Below are 16,685 nucleotides of genomic sequence, written 5' to 3'. Positions count from 1 at the left end.
AGTATTATTAGAAAGCACTGCATCAATTTTCATTGTTATGCAGATGATACTCAGCTTTACCTATCCATGAAGCCAGATGACACACATCAATTAGTTAAACTGCAGGAATGTCTTAAAGATATTAAGGCCTGGATGACCTCTAATTTCCTGCTTCTAAATTCAGATCAAACTGAAGTTCTTGTACTCGGCCCCACAAATCTTAGAAACATGGTGTCTAACCAGATACTTACTCTGGATGGCATTACTTTGGCCTCCAGTAACACTGTGAGAAATCTTGGAGTCATTTTTGACCAGGATATGTCCTTCAATGCACATATTAAACAAATATGTAGGACCGCTTTTTTGCATTTGCGCAATATTTCTAAAATTAGAAACATCCTTTCTCAGAGTGATGCTGAAAAGCTCATTCATGCATTTATTACTTCTAGGCTGGACTACTGTAATTCATTATTATCAGGCTGTCCTAAAAGCTCCCTGAAAAGCCTTCAGCTGATCCAAAATGCTGCAGCTAGAGTACTGACAGGGACTAGAAAGAGAGAGCAGATTTCTCCCATATTGGCTTCTCTTCATTGGCTCCCTGTTAAATCTAGAATAGAATTTAAAATCCTTCTCCTCACCTACAAGGTCTTGAATAATCAGGTCCCATCTTATCTCAATGACCTTATAGTCCCATATCACCCCAACAGAGCACTTCGCTCTCAGACTGCTGGCTTACTTGTGGTTCCTAGGATACTTAAGAGTAAAATGGGAGGCAGAGCCTTCAGCTTTCAGGCCCCTCTTCTGTGGAACCAGCTCCCAGCTTGGTTTCAGGAGACAGACACCCTCTCTATTTTTAAGATTAGGCTCAAAACTTTCCTTTTTGATCAAGCCAATAGTTAGGGCTGAATCAGGTGACCTGAACCCTTCCTTAGTTACGCTGCTATAGGCCTAGTCTGCTGGGGGGTTCACATAATGCACTCTTTTCATTCACCTTATTTACTTTGTTTATACTCTTTGTTTATACGCTTTGCATTTAATCTTTAATTGATATTAATCGCTGGCTCTGCAGAAGTTCACTGATGTAAGAAGGTACTTGTCCATAGAGTGCTCTAAAAGTAAGAACTAAAATCAACTGTCAATCTTGGTTGCCGCTCGAACATAAGTTCATAGGGGGTGACGCCAGTGACCTCATTCTTAGTACAATTATAAGCATGTACTAAAGGGTTGACATATTCCTGCCAATGGCTCTTTTTCTTGTTATCAAGAGCAGCTAATATATTCAACAGGGTTCTGTTGAAACACTCAACAGGATTCCCTCTTGGATGGTATGGCGTAGTTCGTATCTTTTGAATACCAGCCAGCTCACAAAGTTCCTTTATCATATGCAACTTGAAGTCTGGGCCTTGATCACTATGGAGTCTTTCTGGAATGCCATAATGAACAACAAAGTGTTCCCACAAACACTTGGCAATGGTCTTTGCCTTCTGGTTTGGGGTAGGTATGGCCACTGCATATGTTGTAAAGTGGTCTGTGATGACCAGAATATCTTTGGTGTTACTTGAGGCTCTAAGGTGAGAAAGTCCATGCATACAAGCTCAAGGGGGCGTGTAGCTATGATGTTCAGAAGCGGGGCAGCCTTTTCTGCTGAAACCTTGCACCGTATGCAGCGGTCTCAAGTTTTGATTTTGCTCTCCACTTCAATGGACATTTTAGGCCAATAAAACTAATATTGGGGTGGCTGTAGCTCAGTAGGTAGAGCAGGTCACCTACTGATCGGGAGGTCAGTGGTTCAATTCCTGGCTACTGGAGGCTGCATGCCAATGTGTCCTTGGGCAAGATACTTAACCCCAAGTTGCTCTCCGACCGTTCCGTCAGAGTATGAATGTGAGTGAATGTTAAATAATTAAAGCACTTAGCTTAATTAATTAATCATGGAAGTGCTTGTATGAATGGGTGTGCATGGGTAAATGTAAAACGTGTTGTGTAAGAGCTTTGAGTGCTCATATCTGAGTAGAAAAGCGCTATATAAGAACTAGTCCATTTACCATTTAAAACCATTTGCGAACCAGGTCTAAGGTTCGCTCTACACCCATATGTCCCATGTCATCATGTAGACTCTTTAGGACTAAGGGTCTCAAATCTTCAGACAACACTAATTGATATTGTGTTGATGCACCCTCTTGTCGTTTTCAGAACAGTACACCATCTCTGACTATAAGTCGATTCCACTCTCTCAATAGAAGACCCAGCTCAGGGGCTTCTGTCCTGAGGGATGGTGAAGGTCCCTCCTCCGACTCCATCTGGTTGAGCACTGTTCGGATGCACATGTCATCCTTTTGTTTGTTCCTCAGTTCAGATGCTGTAAAGTGAGGGATGACAGGCAAGCCACCAAGCTGCTCTTCATCCAGAAAGCTTTTGGGAATAGCTTTCGGATGGTGAGCGAGTGATAAGACCAAAGAGATGCTAGGCACTGGCTCTCCAGGCCTATCATCTGAGAGATGATGGACTAGATGCTTCTCACATATGGCTTTGACTGCACTTTCACTAAGATGGCTCTTTGTGAACTGCTGTATTCTTTCTAGCTCTTTCTTTGACAGCATGTCATGAGGTTGGATTTTGTGGGGTCGCCTGGACAATGCATTTGCGTCCTGGTTTTGCTTTCCTGCTCTGTATTGTAACTGGAAATCAAATGTTGACAGAGCTGCTAACCATCTGTAGCTTGTAGCATCAAGCTTGGCAGAGGTGAGAATGTATGTTAATGGGTTGCTATCAGTAACAAGCAAGAAGGGACTGCCATAAAGGAAGTCTTGGAATTCTTTGGTTATTGCCCATTAAAGGGCAAGAAATTCCAACTTGTGGGCAGGGTACCTTGTCTCACATCTAGACAAACCCCGACTTGCGTAAGCTATAACCCGCTTCTGGCCCTGTTTCTCCTGGTAAAGAGCGGCACCAAGACCTGAACCGCTAGCGTCTGTGTGCAGAACATAGGGCAGTTTAGGGTCAGCAAACCCTAGAACAGGAGCAGTAGTTAACTTCTCAATAATGGTGTCAAATGCTACTTGGCAAGCCAGAGTCCATCTAAAAGAGTCTTTAGGATTGTGATATTTTCCAACTGCTGCATGGGTACCAGAGTGTTTTTGTGAGGATGGGTAACCTGCGGTGAGTTAATTGAGAGGTTTCATGATCTTTGAATAGTCCTTGATGAATCTTCGGTAATAACCACAGAAGCCCAAGAATGTTTTCAGCTCCTTCAGATTGTTTGGTTTTGGTCAGGTTTTAATGCTGCAGTCTTTTCAGGATCTGTCTCGATGCCTTCTTTGGAGATAATGTGGCCTAAATATTTTACTGAGCTCTGGAAAAACTAGAATTTTTCTGGAGACAGTTTCAAGCCATACTTCTTCAGTCGAGTGAGAACCCGCAGCAGTCTTTCTTTATGCTCCTCTAATGTTGAGGAGAAGACATTGAGATCATCCAGAAAAACCAAGGCTTGTTTCAAGTTCAGCTCCCCCATGGGCCTCTTGAAAGTGCTTGGGGCATTTGTGATCCCTTGAGGCATCCTATTAAATTCAAAGAATCCTAGGGGACAGCCAAATGCAGTTTTGTGCTTGTGTGATTCTTCCATTTCTATGTGGTAAAAACCAGATTTGAGGTCCAAAACAGAGAACCATTTGGACCCAGTCAATGCTGAAAAAGATTCCTCCAAGTTAGGCAGGGCATAAGAGTCCTTTACTGTTTGGAGGTTCAGCTTTCTATAGTCTATAAAGATTCGGACATCACCATTCTTTTTTCTTGACCACCACAATTGGAGAAGAGAAGAGTGATGCAGATTCTCTGATGACCTCTGCATCAAGACGTTGCTGTAGGTGGTTACGTACAGCCTCTAGATCTTGAGGGTGTATAGGCCTTGCTCTGTGTTAAAAGGTGTCTCATCACAAAGATTTATGTGATGTTCTATTTTGTCAGTGCGGCCAAAGTCGAGATCATGGTGTGAAAACACCTCTAGCATGGAATTCAACTTGTCAGTTATTCTCTCCTTCCACTCACTGGGTATGGGAGAGCTTCCAAAGTCAAAATTCAATTTTGAATCATGCTCATGTAACCCCTGACTCGTTAAGTAATTCAGAATAACTCGAATATCTTAGACCAGTTGCCAGGTTCAGCAGGAGTACAATAGGAACCAAGGTGAGTGCGAAATGAATTAGCTGGAGGCAGGAAATGAGCAAAAGATAATTATTATTTTGAGCAAAGAAATAAAATTAAAAACACAGCTTAATCAGAACAATAATAATAACAACAAGCCGGCATATCAAAATCAAAACACAGTCTCATTGAGCTCAATATTTCAGTTTTGTCCTTTTGGTTGTTAGTCAAGTCAAAATGTGTTTGTCTTTTAAGTTCAGCTCCTTTTTCAGTCTGTGGCTTGTATTGTTACCATGTGGATGTTCAGAAGAGAAGAAGGAGGCTCCTCAGCGAATGTTCAGTTAAAAGTTTTTTTCAAAATAAAAGAGTACAACTGTATTGATATAAATAAAAGAAGAGAAAAGGGGACATTTTCTCTACTGGGTTACACTCAGGCTTGGCAAAAAGGACTTGGTCTTGATCAATAGACTGAATACTGAATAGCATGTATTTCTGCTATGACAGTCTTTGGTGAAAGCATAGCATAGTCTGACTCATTTTTGAGGACAATTGGTATGCAGCATGGCAGTTTGGATGGTAGAGTTGCTAGCCCATCAGTGACTAGTAAGCCGCCGGGTAGGGAGGTTGACCTTGGAGATTCAACCATCACCCATTTCCCAACATTTTGGATTCTGCAGCTTATCGACCCCTCCAAAACTGTTGTCTGACCAGCCTCAATGGTTTGAGGGTCTGTGCTACGCAGTTTCACTTCTGCAAGGCTACAGTCAGCCTGATGCTTTTTCCTGGCTTCCAAGGTCTTTAAGACAACTTTGTAGCCATAGGGAAGTAAATGATGGGTTTGGGATGCAATGTCTATGTACTCTTCATAAAAGACATCTAAGGCATTGGTGCCAATCAATGGTGACGAAAAACCTGGACGTACATCGGGTAAGAGCAGGGCTAGGGTTGGCACGTCAATGTCCGCACCCAATAAGCTCTTAGGAAATCTAATTGTTGTTTCAACGTACCCAAGGTAAGGCACATTCTGACAATTTGCTACTTGTAGCAAGTCATTTAAGGGATGAATTGGTAATTTGGACAAGTTCTCCTGGTAGAACAATTTAGGAACAGTTGTGACTTGAGAACCTGTGTCCAATAAACAGCTAGATTCTTGATCTCCTATGATCACCCGTGCTGGACATTTTGCACCAACCCATCCTTCTGGCACAGTTACCAAATGTCTGTTGCTCTTAGAGTGCAAATTAGGTAAGTGTCGTCCTTTTTTGGGACATTTTAATTATGCTTTAGTCTCCATTTGTCCCTCAATGGAAACTTCTTCTAGTTTAAAGTGTCACATTTTGTGGTCCCTTTCCTAGCATCCCATGCTAGCTGTCTTTCCTTCAGTTGCCTCCTTTTTAAAGCCACTAAAGAGGGGTTTGGTTCACCTTCACATTGCAGTTTGATTTGCAAATCTTCACCACACCTAAAACAATACCAGGCTTTGGGTCGGTTTCTTGAGCTGTTTGTGATTTGGTCAGGGGCTTGGATCTTATGCAACCTTGAACTGTCAAATGGGGCTTGACTGTTGTTGAGTTGGGAGCTTTTAGCTTGACAGATTGTGTCTTTTCAGCTCTTTCACTGCTTGCAGGATGCTTTGGAAGCACGCTTATCTTCTGCAGTGCAAAGCAGGAGAAGTAGTTCTGCAAAGGTGGGTGGATTTTGCTTCTTTTGTAGTTCAGATATTAAATGATTGTCCCAACATCTTGAGAAGTTGGAAGTTGGAAGTGAGTTCTTCTCTTAAAACAGTGGAAAAATCTTTGCCATTCTGTTTGTCTATGTCTCTTAGCTCTGCAAGGTAAGTCTGTGTAGCTGTCTTACTGACTACTGGTGTGTATACAGCAGGTAAGGCTTCAATAATATACAAGGTGTCTGTCTGATTCTTAGATAACACCTTGTGTGGCAACAAAGATGATAATGACTGAACAGCTGTGCCATATACATATTCCACAATGACCTGCTTACCTCGATCTGTACATGGGGTGTCTAATGGTATTATTCTTTTGATTGAACCATACTGCTTGAGGAAATCATACAGTTCTTTATCAGCTTCTGTACCAGACAACCCACTGACTATCACTGAATTGGGAATTTTCACATTGCTCTGCTGCACGACTTCCATGTTTTATTTACTTTGAAGGTCTCTGATCTCTAGCAATGTACCCGCTGAACCACTCCTGGCTGGCTCGCCACTTTATATGTAGCACTTGTGTCATTCTAAGACAGATGTATGAGCTACTGGACCAGTTCTAGGTTCGCAGGAGTGGTGGAGCAAAGCACAGTGAAGAGACCAGAACAAGAAACCCTTAAATGGAAAGCCGGCACTTTTAATAAAACAAAAACATTGAACAAAAACCATTCACAACTAATGTCAAGCAGGTCTTACTTAACTCAGAACTCTTATTGAGTATGAACAAAATCCACTTTAACACAACAATAACAGCATGAAATATAACAGTGTTCAATATTATAACCCAGATTCAGTTGAGTTCAATAGTTTGATCCAGAATCCTGCTCCCATAAAGCAGCAAACAGAAGGACACAAAATTATCTCTCTCTGAACAATATCAAACCCTATTCTGCAGATCCGGTTGCTGTAGTTTCTTTAAGCTTGAGTCTCATGGGTCGCCATCCAATATCCTATGTGTGCCTGCGGGTCGTCTGCAGCCACCACGCGAAGAAGACGGAGCGAGAAATCCAGGCCTCGTCCGACACCCAGAAAGTTCTTCCCAGCAACAGAAACACACACACAAAAAACTGGTCTGCATAACAGGCCATACAGAAAACGTAATTTACTATAAGAATCATTACAAGAACAGAATACACTCTTTCTGCCTCTTCATGAGAAGAGAAAGGAAAAGAAAATGGCGGCAGCTTTTTCCTCTCGCCGCTAGTAACGCTTGTAATAAAATGCACACTTAAATCATAATGTACGCTATACACATATCTACATTGGTTATGCACATAAACTCAAAATACATTATCATTAAAGCGATCAGTTCTCCACTTTCACCGATTAAACTCAGAGTCTCATTTACTCCATTTGCTCGTCTAAAAACACACTTTTCTCAAATGCAAAATAAACATCATGAAACTCACAAAAACTTATCTGGTTATTGTTCCCAGAGTCTCAACAGTCACTGGTTTTCCTTTGGGTTGGAAAACCTCAGTATTTACAGAGAAAATGTTTTCAGTGCGCACAGCTACATCACACATTAAAGGGTCATTCCCACAATTCACTTTTTGTTTGCTGAACTTAATGTTTCAATCGTCGTTTACAAGTTATTTGCAACATGAATTATATAATTAAAACTTAATATCTAATGTCATTTATTGTGACAATTTTCTATTGCATTGTTGCAATACTCCTCCGTGAATCGCCACCTTATCGTGGTGGAGGGGTTTGTGTGTCCCAGTGATCCCAGGAGCTATGTTGTCTGGGGGCTTGTCCCCCTGGTAGGGTCTCCCATGGCAAACTGGTCCTGGGTGAGGGTCCAGACAAAGAGCGGTTCAGAAGACCCTTATGAGTGAAAAAACAAGGGAACAGTTTACCCTGCCCGGGATAGGGTTACCGGGGCCCCACCCTGGAGCCAGGCCTGGGGAGGGAGCTCGAGGGAGAGCATCTGGTGGCCAGGCATTAGCCCGTGGTGCTTGGCCGGGCGCAGCCCGAAGAGGTTACATGGGCCCGCCCTCCTGCAGGCCCACCACCCGCAGGAGGTGTCGTAGGGGTCGGGTGCAGTGTGTGTCGGGCGGTGGCCGAGGGCGGAGGCCCTGGCGGACCGATCCCCGGCTATCGAAACTGGCTATTGGGACATGGAATGTCACCTCTCTGGTGGGGAAGGAGCCTGAGCTAGTGCGTGAGGTTGAGAGATACCAGCTAGATATAGTTGGGCTCACCTCAACGCATGGCCTGGGCTCTGGAACCAGTCTCCTGGAGAAGGGCTGGACTCTGTTCCAGTCTGGAGTTGCCCTCGGTGAGAGGCGGCGAGCTGGGGTGGGTATTCTTGTATCCCCCCGGCTTGCTGCCTGTACGTCGGAGTTTTCACCGGTGGACGAGAGGGTAGTTTCCCTGCGCCTTCGGGCTGGGGAACGGGTCCTGACTGTTGTTTGCGCTTATGTGCCGAATGACAGTTCAGGGTACCCACCCTTTTTGGAGTTGCTGGGTGGGGTGCTGGAGAGTGCTCCATCTGGTGACTCCATAGTCTTGCTGGGAGACTTCAACGCTCACGTGGGCAATGACAGTGAGACCTGGAGGGGCGTGATTGGGAGGAACAGCCTGCCCGATCTGAACCCGAATGGTGTTTTGTTATTGGACTTCTGTGCAAACCACAGTTTGTCCATAACAAACACCGTGTTCGAACACAAGGATGTCCATAAGTGCACATGGCACCAGGACACCCTAGGTCGCAGGTCGATGATCGATTTTGTAATCGTATCATCAGATCTGCGGCCGTATGTTCTGGACACTCGGGTGAAGAGAGGAGCTGAGCTGTCAACTGATCACCACCTGGTGGTGAGTTGGATCAGGTGGCGGGGGAAGATGCTGGACAGACCTGGCACACCTAAACGTATTGTGAGGGTGCGCTGGGAACGCCTGGCAAAAGCCCCAGTCCGGGAGATCTTCAACTCCCACCTCCGGCAGAACTTCGACAGCATTCCGAGGGAGGCTGAGGACATTGAGTCCGAATGGACCATGTTCCGCACCTCCATTGTTGAGGCTGCTGCTCAGAGCTGTGGCTGCAAGGTGGTTGGTGCCTGTCGTGGTGGTAACCCCTGAACCAGATGGTGGTCACCGGAGGTGAAGGGAGCCATCAAGCTGAAGAAAGAGTCCTATCGGGCTTGGTTAGCCTGTGGGACTCCGGAGGCAGCTGACAGGTATTGACAGGCCAAGCGGAATGCAGCTCGGGTAGTGGCCAAAGCAAAAACTCGGGTGTGGGAGGAGTTCGGTGAGGCTATGGAAAAAGACTTTCGGACGGCATCGACGCGATTCTGGCAAACCGTCAGGCGACTCAGGAGGGGAAAGCAGTGCTTCACTCACACTGTGTATAGTGCGGGGGGGGGGGGGGGGGGGGGGGGTGCTGCTGACTTCAACTGAGGCTATAGTCGGACGGTGGAAGGAATACTTCGAGGACCTTCTGAATCCCACTGACACGCCTTCTGTAGTGGAAGCAGAGTCTGGGGATGAGGGGGATGACTTGACCATCACTGGGGGTGAGGTCACTGAGGTAGTTATACAACTCCTTGGTGGCAGAGCCCCTGGGGTGGACGAGATTCGCCCTGAGTTCCTGAAGGCTCTGGATGTTGTAGGGCTGTCTTGGTTGACACGCCTCTGCAACATCGCGTGGAGATCTGGGGCAGTGCCATTGGATTGGCAGACCGGGGTGGTGGTCCCCATCTTTAAGAAGGGAGACCGGACGGTGTGCTCCAACTTTCGGGGGATCACACTACTCAGCCTCCCCGGTAAGGTCTATGCCAGGGTGCTGGAAAGGAGGGTGCGTCCGTTAGTCGAACCTCGGATTCAGGAGGAACAATGCGGTTTTCGTCCTGGTCGTGGAACGCTGGACCAGCTCTTTATCCTCTCAAGGATATTCGAGTGTGCGTGGGAGTTTGCCCAACCAGTCTACATGTGCTTTGTGGACTTGGAGAAGGCATTCGACCGTGTTCCTCGGGGTGTTCTTTGGGAGGTTCTGCGGGAGTATGGGGTGTCTGGCCCATTGTTGCGGGCCATTCAGTCCTTGTACAACCACAGTGAGAGCTTGGTCCGTATAGCCGGATTTGTTTCCTGTGGGTGTTGGACTCCGTCAGGGCTGCCCTTTGTCACCGATTCTGTTCATAAGTTTTATGGACAGAATTTCTAGGCGTAGCCAGGTGAACATGCCTGGAAAACCTCACCCAAGAGATAACCTGGAGGATTCCTAGTCAGATGCTCGAACCATCTCGACTGGTTCTTCTTGATGTGGAGGGGCAGCGGCTCTACTCTGAGCCCCTCCTGAATGACTGCATTCCTCACCCTATCTCTAAGAGAGAGACCAGCCACCCTTTGGAGGAAACTCATTTCTGCTGCTTGTATTCGTGATCTTGTTCTTTCGGTCACTACCCAAAGCTCGTGACCATAGGTGAGGGTAGGAACGTAGATCAACCGGTAAATCGACCACTTCGCTTTCACACTCAGCTCCCTGTTCACCACGACAGACCGGTGCAGCGTCTACATCACTGCAGAGGCAGCCCCGATCCATTTCTCGATCTCCCGCTCCCTTCTCCCATCACTCGTGACCAAGACCCTGAGATACTTGAACTCCTCCACCTGGGGCAGGAACTCGTCCCTGAGCTGGAGTTGGTACTCCACCCTTTTCTGACTGAGGACCATGGCCTCAGACTTAGAGGTGCTGATTCTCATGCCAGCCGCTTCACACTTGGCTGTGAACCATTCTACTGCGAGCTGGAGGCCACCCCCTGATGAAGCCAACAGGACCGCATCATCCGCAAAGAGGAGATTCTGAGGCCACTGAGGCAGAGGCCTTCCTTCACCTGGCTACGACTAGAAATTCTGTCTATAAAAATTATGAACAGAATCGGTGACAAAGGGCAGCCCTGGTGAAGATCAACACCCACAGGAAACGAGTCTGACTTATTGCCGGCCGTACAGACCAAGCTCTCACTGTGGCCAGAAACCTCATACTCCTGCAGCGGCCCCAGCAGGATACCATGAGGGACGCCTTCTCCAGGTCCACTAAACACATGGAGACTGGTCATGCCTGTCAAACTGTGTTATCTTTGGTATTTTTCATAGACTCGACTAAATAAATGGTAAAAATGTGTTTTTGTGACCGGCTGATGGTAACAAAGTGCCCAAAGATACAATTTAAAGGGTGCCAGAGTAGCTCTGTGGAAGAGCAGGCGACCATGTCTGCTGCAAGGCAAAAAGCAGGCTGTGCAGGTTTGCATCCCGACCTGTTGCACATTGTTTCATCCCTTGAGCCAGGTGCCTTTTTCTGCTGGAATCATTCACAGGTCAGTGTGATGTGGCATAAAAAACAACACTCCTGTGAAATGATCAGATACAAGGATGACTTTATGTTTATGCTGTGATAGATTTATGGTTGTTTCTCTTTGATGTTAATAACTTCATTAATTTAAACAATGAATTTGTTCTTCAGCTAGAAAATGGGAGTGTCAGGAGTGTGTGAGTCTGTTGCTCAGTGTGTGATGGGAGCCCAGCATCTAACTATACATGTTTGTATCTTAGAGCTGCCGGAGGGGGCTCTGCTGTGATTGGTTCTCATGTTTGGGGCAGGTTGGTGATGCAGAGACGTGTTTCGGGGGTGACTTCACCTGGTGACAAACAAATGTCTGAATACAGTTTATTAAACTATTGTTTTATGAGATCTGAGACTAAACCAAAAACAGAACCCCAGAAATGTGCAGAAACATCATTTAATTATAAAATAATAAAACTTTATTTAAAAAGTTTACAATCACAATTTTTACTGAAGGGTTTAAATTAAATATATTGTTAGAAAAAATACATCATAAATATTCATCATCATGTCATGAAAAGTTCAAACTGACACATAATTACTGATCATCCAAAACAAAAACATTTAAACGCTTCAGAAAACAGTAACAGGCTGTTTGGTGCCATAGAAATGAAACTGAAGTGAAGCATTTATATTTGAATGCTGTCTGCAGTGATGCTGAGGTGTTCACAGAGGAAGGGGTCCTCCTCACAGAGGAACTCCATCATCTCTGAACTGGCAGCTTCACCTTTATTGCTCACAGTGTCAAAAACAAAGCGAGCTCTGTCACTCCTGCTTTGCTTTGTGTCTGCTGCCTCCCTCTCAGCATCAGTTATCACCCTTTTCTCCAGCAGTTGGTCCAGCAGGCTGCTGAGAACAGGTCCTGATATTCTTCTGATGAAGCAGCTCCGCAGATCTGACGGCCTCTTTTTTGGACCAGTGTCCAAAGTTTTCACTCCGGAGGGTAACAGACAAACCTCTCTTTCCCAAACACAGCTGGAGCTGCTGCTGTCTCTCAGAGTGAGGTTAACATCTGTAAGGATTCTTTTTAAGACCACCTGGAATGATGGGAAGAAGCTTTCATGGTACTCGTCATCAAACTCTGCTTCTTTTGGTTGAACTTTCCTAAGGTCATCTTCAGGAGCATCTCTCATTTCCTCCTAAAATGTAACCTTTTGCAGAACACAATATTCTGTGGAAGCAGCTCAATTCATTTTATATGGCTCTAAATCACAACAGTGGCCTCAAGGTACTTTGTATTGTGGGTAAAGATCCTACAATAATTACAGAGAAACCCCAACAGTCAAAATGACCCCCTATGAACAGCACTTGGTGACAGTGGGAAGAAAAAACTCCCTTTAACAGGAAGAAACTCCAGCAGAACCAGGCTCAGGGAGGGGGGGGGGGTCATCTGCTGAGGGGGGGGGGGGGGGGGGGGGGGGGGGACACTGTGGAAGGAAATACAGATTTGATGACAAAGAAAAACAGCATGCAGCCTCATCAGTCTGCAGGCAGGTGAAAACACAAAGATCCGCCTGTAACACAATGAAAGAAGTACAGAGAGGCCTCGGAAAACTTACCATATAAAGTCTGCAACTTTGCACATGTGTACATAGTTTCAAATGTATCTACTGATGTTTATTGATGATCTAACATAAGACAGTCTGAAGTGCAGATGGATTTACTGTCTGCTCACATTCAGCAACACTGACTGATGCTTCAGATCAGCCCAAGATTGCTGCAGAAGAAGGGATCGAGCTCACTGAGACACTCGATCATCTCTAAACTGGCATTTTTCCTCCTCACAGTGTCGATAACAAAACGAGCTTTTTCCCTTCCCTTCTTTCCATCAGCTGCCTCCCTCTCAGCATCAGTTATCACTGTTTTCTCCAGCAGTTTGTCCATCAGGCTGCTGAGAACCGGTCCTGAAATCCCATCAATGAAGGAACTCCATACATTTAACAGCCTGTCCTTTGGAGGGAGAGTCACAGTTCTCAGTCTGTTGGCCAAAAGGCAAACCTCACTTTCCCAAACACAGCTGGAGCTGCTCTTGTGTCTCAGACTCAGGTGAATCTCTGTAAGGATTCTTTTGAAAACCACCTGGAAAGATGGGAAGTAGCTCTCGTGGTTCTCACCATCAAAATCAGTTTCTTTTGGCTGAACTTTGATCAGGTCGTCTTCAGGAGACGTGGACAGAGTGTAAACCTGCTTTGATTGCAGTTTACAGTGAGGGGACGTGTCTAAGTACCTCTCCTCTCCGATTAATTTCCTCCTGGTGCGTTGTACATCACGGATCACAATGTTCCTGGGTAACAACAGTACACTAAGGACAGATCTGAGATCAGGATCTTCAGGGGGTTTGTAGAAGAGCAGAACCAGAGCTTGGACCGGGTCAGGGGGAGAGTCTTCATCCTTGACGTTACCATAAGCAGAAAACCCTGAGATGTTTACAACAACATGAGTCTCTGTTACCTGGTGAGGGCCGATGAACTCGATGCCCTCATCACTGACGTGAGCAACCTGCAAGGACCGACCTCCACCTGTGGAGATGATCTCACAGTGTGGGAGATGGAGCTGACACACAGACTGCTGCAGACACTTGATGTCAAACAGGGGTCCTGCAGGCTTCTTGTGGTGCTGGGCCAGCAGCCTCCTGTTCCAAGGGACGGTCCTGTAGGCCACGCCCCCTTCTCCCTTCATGTTAAACACCAGGCCGCTCACACTGCACTGGTACAGGCCCGGGCAGGAGCACTGGAAGCTGTAGGTTTCATCATCACAGTCATTAGCACTGATGGCAGGTGTAAACTCCTTCAGCTTCATGTCAGGTAAACTTGCTGCTCGTCTGAAGTTGTTCTTTAGGATTTTGCTCAGAGCAGGAAGACTGTGGGAATGATCCAAGCAGCAGGAACTTTCCTTGGAGAGCTGGAGATGAGAAACGGGTGGCAGGATGCTGATAGATGGGATGTGCTCAGTCTTGATAAATGGCTCTGCTTCCAGAAGGTAAATATCTGGACTGCTTTTCACGTGTTTTAAGGAGACGAGATGGTTATTAAGATCATCAGATAACTGAGAGACGGATGCTGATCGAAACTTCCATGTTTTCACCGTGCTGCTCCCACAGAGGGAGAGCTGTCCTTCAAAGGGGTCGGTCAGTCTATTAGAGCATCTTTCTTTTATCTCGCCTGACTGTGTTCTCTTACAGATACAGTTCATCTTCTCTCATTTTAAAGTAAACTTCTTAGAACTTGTGTAAAACAGACTCTTCACTGTCTTCCTTCTGGCTGCTGTTCATCAGCTTCTTGTCACTAGTAAAAGTAAAGAAGAAAAATCAGATACAGCAGCTCTGCTGAGAAACACTGATCACTAACACAGACACGCTTTAAGAAAACAAAGAACCACATTTTCTACTTTAATGTTAAAAGAAAAGCATAAAACGTGTGATCACAGGTCTCACAGATTTTCAGAATCAAAGAGCTGTTATGTCTGATTTCAGTCCAAATAGCACCGACACAACATCAGAGTTTCACTTCAAAATAATCACATTTTTACAAAAATAAGCGAGTCAAACTTTAAACATGAGGGAGAGAAATTTTTGCAGAACTTGTTTTTCTTCTTTCACGCACACGCACACGCACACACACACACACACACACACACACACACACACACACACACACACACACACACACACCACCTGTATGAATATACAATCACAGGCTTCAGTTTCCATTAGTATGTGTGGTTATCATTGTTCAGAGGTTTTTGTGCCATTACTCATAGATGTAAGCACATCAGAGCTCCGACACTTCAAACTGGATCCACTGAAACATTTATACATTTTCCACATCTCCAAATGAATGCATGCACATTCTGTTACAGTATGATACAGTTTGTGCTCCATTCAGGGATTTTACAGCTTAACAAGCTGCACATATAAAACGTAATAGTGCGCTGGGCTCTGATCAACATAATAACAAAAACAAATGTGAAGGACTTCAGAGGAAGGCTGCAGTCCTCCCTCAGAGGTCACTACAACAAGTGTTTGTAACCTAAGATAAAGGAGCATCCCTGTCAGAATTACTAATAGAAAAACAGCACGGAAATACAACGGCCTAAAATCTAATCTCAGATTAATCCCCTGCCTTAAGCAACCTCAAGCTGTAGAACTATCCACCCCATGACACTCAAACTGGCCCTGTTAAATATAAGATCACTATCAGCAAAGGGACCTTTAGTTATGACTTCATTACTGCGAATAATATTGACGTTATGTTTCTCACAGAAACATGACAACAATGAAACACCTGTACTCATTGAATCAGCACCCCCTAATTACAGTTTCTTAAATGAAAATAGAAAGAACAGGAGAGGTGGAGGGGTTGCTGCAATTTTTCAGGACTCACCAAACTGTAAAAAGGTTTCCCTGGGCAACTTTGACTCTTTTGACTATTTGGGAATTGAGGTAAAAATGACACAAATTTGACTACGAATTTAAACATTTTACCTCCTGATCGTTTTTACATTTAGCCTGATCCTGCTACTACTCTTATATTTGGCTTACCTGATGAGCTGCGGTGTCTCTGCAGAGAAACCTGTTCTGTGGACACGTATTTGAAGGATATTTCTGACTGCGTCATGTCGTATTCCAGCCAATCAGCGCCGGTCTTTTCCGGCGCTGCAGTCTAAAGTACACCGTGAACATGTACAGTTCAAAATGTGGAGCAGTAAGAAAATCCGTTTCTGTGAGCAGCTGACAGTCAAACCTCAGTTCAACCTTCTTCCCTTTGTAGAAGCAGAATTTTATGAATAAATGTGAGGACGCTGCTCCGTCTGTGGAGCTGAGCGTGGAAGGTCTCCGTCCCACTAACTCACCGCGGTCCGCTTTCCATCAGAGTCAGCTTTAGTGAACATTTCTGCGCTCTCTGTACAGACGGCAGATACAGCAGCACAGACACAGACAGTAACTAGCAGCACTCAGTGCAGCGCATACGTCACCAGCCCAATTTTTCTGTGTGTCGAAACGACGCTGCAAAAGATGCCGGTCAGTGCTGTCGTCCCCATCAGGCTCAGCTGTGTTCTGGTGTTGGCTGCATGGATCCTGGGGGATATTTTTTGTATGTTTTTATACTGATTTTAATTACTTTGGATTAAGCAGTTTTCAGTAATAATGATTATAAGCATATTCTGGATTACTGAAATGTTTGATTATCGAATTAAGACACTACTGATGTGAAAGGACTGCTGATTATTGACCTTATTGATTACTGATATAATTTGGGTTAGATTATACTGTTTGATTTATTTTGTCTTATTTTGATTATATTGACTGAGAACTGTTGATTTAAGTGTTTTGATTTATTTACTTCCTACTTCTGTTGCTTTCTTTGATCTCATTTATCGAAAGAAGTTCTGTTTATTGTGTGTTTATTGTGTGTTTATTGTGTGTCACTCTGGGGTCGACTGCCTGGCAGATCAGTGAGCAGGTCATAAATCGAAAGGATTTGACACTTTTGA

The 16,685-nt window shown here is 45.0% G+C and overlaps 1 protein-coding gene across 1 annotated transcript; it reads right to left on the bottom strand.

Moving 5' to 3' along the window:
* Positions 1-12,890: 12,890 nt before the first annotated feature.
* Positions 12,891-15,808, bottom strand: LOC115799201 (NACHT, LRR and PYD domains-containing protein 1b allele 3-like). Its single transcript, XM_030756222.1, has 3 exons — positions 15,733-15,808; positions 15,575-15,617; positions 12,891-14,052 (listed from the first exon to the last, which is right to left on the bottom strand). The coding sequence occupies exons 1-3, from the start codon at positions 15,806-15,808 to the stop codon at positions 12,891-12,893; spliced, it is 1,281 nt and encodes a 426-aa protein (XP_030612082.1).
* Positions 15,809-16,685: the final 877 nt, after the last annotated feature.

Source organism: Archocentrus centrarchus, chromosome 20 (assembly GCF_007364275.1).
Source record: "Archocentrus centrarchus isolate MPI-CPG fArcCen1 chromosome 20, fArcCen1, whole genome shotgun sequence".
NCBI classification, from domain to species: domain Eukaryota; kingdom Metazoa; phylum Chordata; class Actinopteri; order Cichliformes; family Cichlidae; genus Archocentrus; species Archocentrus centrarchus.
Note: the sequence above shows the minus strand (reverse complement) of the source record. Positions and strands in the feature narration are given on the sequence as shown.